Consider the following 5,975-nt stretch of genomic DNA (forward strand, 5'->3'; position numbering starts at 1 on the left):
TGGCCCAAGAAAAGAAAGAAAAAAAATCATTTACACGAACAAGTATGAAACTAAAAGATGGCATTCGAATGCGTCAAAGTATGGGAGAAGATTTCGAGCGGTGGTCAATTATACATGAATAATGCTAATTAACTGCAAAGTGCCAACGCAAGTGTCTGTCTCTGAAATGATCTGACAGGTGATCTCACGAACTGGGTGGAGAGTTATTGTCCATTATTTAATACGGCACTAAAGTTTTCCCTTTCACTTGTGAAAACAGAAAATTACAACCCCTCACTCACTTCGTGTGATTATCATCTTTTCGTGATGTGAAGTCATACTATATTCCTTCCATGGCGTAATGTACAAATTGTCAAAGCAAATGATAGTTTGTTAATAAATAATTCATTTCACAATTTCAACAATGATTATAATGAGTTAATGACTTGCGCAAATTCTAATAAAACAAAAACTAATGCATGAACCGCCAAACAGACTTCTTATTTCATATTTTAATGATAATTAATTTCTATATTTGATTAGTTTATGACTTTATGGTGGACACTATAACATATTGAACAAAATGACTTTCATAGCTATTTAGCAACGAAATTTAAACATAAAAATCTCATATATATTATCCAGTATTCGTTATTATTCCATAGCTACTTACTGGAGTAATATTTGTTTTTTGAACATTAGTTTATATGGAATAAAATTTCCTACTATTGCCATGTTTTGTGCTCTGACTTCTTATTTTTTTTGGTACTAGGTGCTCTGACTTTATTATAGAACTCTCTTCCAGATTTTTATTTCCCTCAATTTAAAAAAAAAATGCACCGAAAGGAACGATGTCGTTTATCTGAATTTCCGCATATACGAGCCAACGCAATAGGCTCCATACTCCATAGTAACTGCATAACCGAAACATTTATTCTCTTGCTCCCTCACTCCGTCTCTCTGCGTCTCCATGTGCTCCATTTTCATATATCATCACCACACAATCTTTAGGTTTTACTTTAGATCTGAATTCAAACGGGAATTCTCTTCGCCTGCATACTCTCGCAGTTGTGTATTCAAATCGACATTATAAATAGCCAATGGGAGTAGTTATTGAGAGCTCCGTTTGGGAACCGAATCCCTCCATATACATCTTCCTCTTCGTTTGTTGTTGCTTCTCGATCTTTCTTTTCCCTTACGCCTCTAACCACCACAGAACCTCCACAATTTTCGATCATGGAATCTCTTCCTCCTTTCTCCGTTTCCAACGCAACTTCCTCTTCGTTTATTCTCTCGCTTCAGGTTCGCTTTGCTTCATTTCATAGCTCGCTGCTACGCTGTTTAAATTCCTAGAAAATGTTCGAAAATCAGATTCAGGAACTTGAAATTTCTTTTGTCGATGGATGCTGAATTCGATCTATGAGTAGCTTTAGCTGAGAGTTCATTAGATTCTGTGTTCTCTTTCGTCAGATTTTGTTAATATATTTTTTGTGTTTTTTTTTTCAACTGCTCCGTTTTCCTGTTTTCCATCTGTTGTAACGGGTGAGCTTTGGATCGGTGATGAGAAACTGTTAGTGCTGATTTCTTTTTCTCAATTTTCGTATTCGTTTTAGTGATGGAAGGTCTGTGGTCAGTGTTCGGGGAGTATGAGTTAGCTTCGTATGGACTCAGCCGAAAACAGATGATCGAGTCTCTGTATTATGGATACACAACGGCTCTCTTCGCTGCTCCTTTCCTTGGCGTGCTTTCAGATTTGATGTGAGCATCCAGTTTTAATAGCTGTGATTATTGAGTCACTTAAAAATTAATTAGGTCTTGGCATTTGTATTTGAAGATTTAGTACTAGAAATGCTGATTTATACAATTGTGATGGATGAATGCCTATTGTGTGATATTTATTGCAATGAATATGGTTTACTTGTTTATTGATTTGTGTCATGCAATGCGTATGCTCTAAATGTGGAATTTATTATTATTATTATTATTATTATTATTATTATTATTATTATGTGGAAGAATATGATCACTGATGTTGCTCAGTTGACTATAGTGTTCATTTTAGTGGATAGTTGACATGTTATTAGGAGTGGAAATTTTTTTATAAAAATGCATCCGTCTATAACTTGTAAATTTCTAAACTGTTAAGAAGCTATCATGTTCAATTTTTACATGTATATATTTTGTGATGTCTGTCTCATTCAGTCATTCTCATCGACTGTTGGATGTATTAGTTTTTAGTATTTGTATCCATTAGGTTATAATTCTATGCGTGATCCGAATTGTGAAGCACGGTTCACCTATATGGTGAAACTAACTTTCTACATACTATAATTTTAGAGGTCACAAGAAAGTCTCCCTAATCTTTTGCATCCTACACCTGTTTGCTGGCATATGGAAGAGGTTTTCAGAGCAACCAAGCATTTTTATGACTAGCATATATCTCTCTCTGGCCAGTACTATATTTTTATTCAGTTTTGAGACTTGGATGGTTACTCAACATGAAAAGGTAATCAGGAATTTTGTTCTTAATTTATCTTTACTTCTTAAACCCCAATAGGAGCTTTTGCTCATCCTTATTTTTTTGGTATGGAAAATGTGTTTGTTTGCCTGGGGAAGAACATAGGGATAATTAAAATATTAATCTAATATCAATCTGAAATTTGTGTATTTTTCTGCAGCAAGGGCACAGGCAAGATTCACTTAATGACACATTTTGGTTAATGACTTTCTTTGAGTCTGCATGGTTAATTGCCAGCCAAATGTTTGCAAATTGGCTTATTGGTAATAGTACAGACAAAAACATTGCTCCTTCCTCTACTATTATCATCCTGGCAACCATATGCTTTACTTTTGTCACCAGAGGATGGACAGAAACCCCAGGAGCAGGGACTTTTAAAGAGTATAGTAGGTCCTTCTATGCATATATTTTTGGTGGTGAGTTCACATGCTTTACTAGCTCTTGTTTATTCTTGTTTCTTTTATATTAACAATAATTCTATGTTAATATCTTTTAGAAAGAATAGAATAAAGGTCAAAATTATTATGAAAGTACTCGTATAGCAATCTAATAACTGGGTAATAAGTCTGGAAAAATTCTCCAAATAAGTTTGATTTATGTTTCCGTTAGAGGCTAGTTGCTGCATGACATTAGTGTATGTCAGTATGTGGTCTTCTACCATAGGCCATGACTTAATTGATTTATTCCTTAGAGTTTCTTTCTTTCTTTCCTTCTTTTCTAGCTGTATACCTAAAAAATTGTTTTTATTTTTCCAGTTTTCAACTTTTCCAACTACCCTTTCATTTGCTTTTACCAAAACTAGGCATCTAAGCCGTTTTTTATAGAAGTTTTTACTTTTCATTATATTTATATTTTTTCAATGAATAAATGATTCTCCATTTATTCTGTTCTTGTTGCAAGAGAAGCTCAGTAAGTATCAACTGAAAATTTAAGAAGACAAAACTAAGTTAATTTTGAATTTGACATATTGAAGTGTGGGACTGGGCATTCATTATTGCATACATCATGCTCTATTGATTATTTTCCCTCCATGTCCAAATTATAATGAGTGAGCCCTATATCTCTGATTTTTTTGTATGTAGTTTGAAGTGAGTATCAACAGTTTAATTTTGTTTTATGTTATTTTTTATTCACTCTAAAGCTGTATTAGGACTGCTTTATGCTTGCTAAACTCTGTCTCAATATTCAGATAGACACAAATATGATGTTTTCTTAGGCCATGTGGGAAGTAGTTTAGTATTCTACTAGATAAATGCATTATGCAACTTTTCAGCAATATGATGAAAAATTTACCAAAAGAAACATGTGGATTTTGATCTGGTAATCTGCAGATAAGAGGATATGGCTGTTAACCTGGGCACAAATGTGCCTTCACTTTTCAATTGGAATTTTTTGGATCCTCTGGGCGCCTACTGTGGTGGTATGATATCTAATTTTTAGGGTGCAATTTTGATATATTGAGAAATCGATATATCGTTATTTAACTTGTTATATTTCAATCTAACCATTTGAATGGTCGTGTGTATTCTTAATGTGCATGAGTTTAGGCTGATGGGCGAGAGGTGCAATTAGGATTGATATATCCTTCTTTTTTGGCATCAAGGATGATAGGAAGCACCATATTTCCTTGTCTTACAAGTGGTCCATCGTCACTTAGAACTGAGGACTGCCTAGTATATGCATACGTTGTATTGGCTCTTCTCCTGTCTTTTGTGGCTTATGACTATCAGGTACAGTACTTTTATCTTTATTATATGGCATATGCTTTTGTTAGAATTTTTGGGCTGGAAGTCTGGGTTCTGACTCTCATACTTTATCATGTGCAGGAAATTGGATTTCTGATGACATTATTTAGCATGTTTCATGCTTGTGTCGGGTTCATTTTACCGTCACTTGCCAGATTGAGGACCATGTAAACTCATCAACAAGGCTTGTACTATAAGTTTGCTTAATCGTGGATCCAACAGTTCTAATAATCTTGTCTGTAGGTATGTGCCTAATGAATTGCGTGGAGGAATGATGGGCCTTTCTATTGCTCCTGCAAATGCAGCAATTCTTCTTTCTGTGGTACAGGTGTGTATTCATGAAGTTATGTGAAATCATAAGGAAATTGTTTAACCAACCAAGCACTAATAACGTGACTTAATATGAAATTATGAACCATGTAATGAAAGTAACATGTGAATACTAGGTTTTGAATTTAGAATACCATGATTGTGAAAGGTGGTGGCTTAAGAATCTGGATAGCTCTGCTGATTTTCATGGTTTGAATAGTCTTCCCTTATACTAGCACTTTAGCAGAAACAAGTCCAGGTCCTGGTCTAATGTCACCTGCCAACCAGTCTCAAATATGACAGTTTTCTGTTAGATGATTATTCAAGCTAGCTGCTGGGCTGCCTTAAACGTAACTTTTTGAATTTGTATGCACTTGTTAAAAGCATCAATTTGTCCATCTAGTTGGTTAGCTATCTGTGGTGACGTTGCATGCTCATATAACAGATGGAGAATGTTTGAGTTCAAGATTATGATTTTTAGGTGCAATATGTTGTTAATTTTTCTTTGCAGTAATTATATTCTCAATATGTTCATTTCAATCTGAATTTTTTCGTGAACGTTCTTTTCGCGGTATGTTTCTTGTGTCAACTTGTTCATGTGTGTATTTGTTGTCATATTAACTTTCGCATTACCTTGCAGGGTGGTTATTATCGGAATGTTGGAAATTCAGCATTAATGGCATTTGGTGTGCTTGGTTTATTGCTAGCAGCTGTTTGCATGCATGCCCTGAAGCAATTGGGAAAGCAACCGTATCACAATTGGCATAAACAGTGAATGGATATCCCTTTGGCAGGGTTTGTTTAGTGGTGGCTGTCTCTCTCTCCTGTTGACAGAAATGAGTAGTCAGGAGATCAAACTTCGATGAGGCAAATGCAGACGAAGAGCAATAAATTTCTGAAGTGTACGACACTCAACTCGTAATGACTGAAATTGGGGTACATGTGTAAAAACTAAGAACTAAGAGAAAGACTGGCGGGCAACTTCACAGTTTACTTCTTTATTTTAAATCTTAATATCAAGATCGGGTTCTCTACTGATTTGAGTGATTTGAGTATGTCAGCCTTATAGGGCTATACATGACTAACGGGTTTCTAATCTTGTTTAATTATTGTAGCTTACACACTTTGCTGCTTGGGTTTGCTAATGGAATCTAGTCAACAACCGCACATGCTTTCGAAGGTGGTATCTGAATCTTTATGTGCTTACGCATGCCAGTTTTGTCCAGAAATGCATCTAAAGACGAGGAGGTGAAAACTAATTCTTGTTTTATTAATGTGATCACTGTATGGTTATTGACGTGTTTTAGCCTGAGCTTATTAGTTAATACTTAATACTTAATTCTAAATTATAAAACATATCACGCCACTAACCCCAACATGTTATGAAGTTTATGACCAAAAAAAAAAAAAAGTTATTTTTCTAA

At 34.8% G+C, this 5,975-nt stretch overlaps 1 protein-coding gene across 3 annotated transcripts; it reads left to right on the forward strand.

Annotated features, from left to right (window-relative positions):
* Positions 7 to 5,905, forward strand: LOC107642721 (molybdate-anion transporter). 3 transcript variants are annotated; one of them, XR_001620685.2, is made up of 10 exons: positions 777 to 1,281; positions 1,593 to 1,737; positions 2,317 to 2,485; positions 2,658 to 2,913; positions 3,829 to 3,917; positions 4,045 to 4,227; positions 4,324 to 4,409; positions 4,486 to 4,570; positions 5,192 to 5,453; positions 5,667 to 5,905. XR_001620685.2 is itself a non-coding variant. In XM_021122933.1 (9 exons), the coding sequence occupies exons 2-9, from the start codon at positions 1,595 to 1,597 to the stop codon at positions 5,324 to 5,326; spliced, it is 1,146 nt and encodes a 381-aa protein (XP_020978592.1). In that variant the 5' UTR covers positions 7 to 178; positions 1,593 to 1,594; the 3' UTR covers positions 5,327 to 5,892. The 3 variants fall into 3 exon arrangements, 2 of the variants coding, with proteins under 2 accessions (XP_020978592.1, XP_016201664.1); XM_021122933.1 differs by lacking the exon at positions 777 to 1,281 and adding an exon at positions 7 to 178 and having other exon boundaries at positions 5,192 to 5,892; XM_016346178.2 differs by having other exon boundaries at positions 776 to 1,281; positions 5,192 to 5,892.

Source organism: Arachis ipaensis, chromosome B05 (genome assembly GCF_000816755.2).
Source record: "Arachis ipaensis cultivar K30076 chromosome B05, Araip1.1, whole genome shotgun sequence".
NCBI lineage: Eukaryota > Viridiplantae > Streptophyta > Magnoliopsida > Fabales > Fabaceae > Arachis > Arachis ipaensis.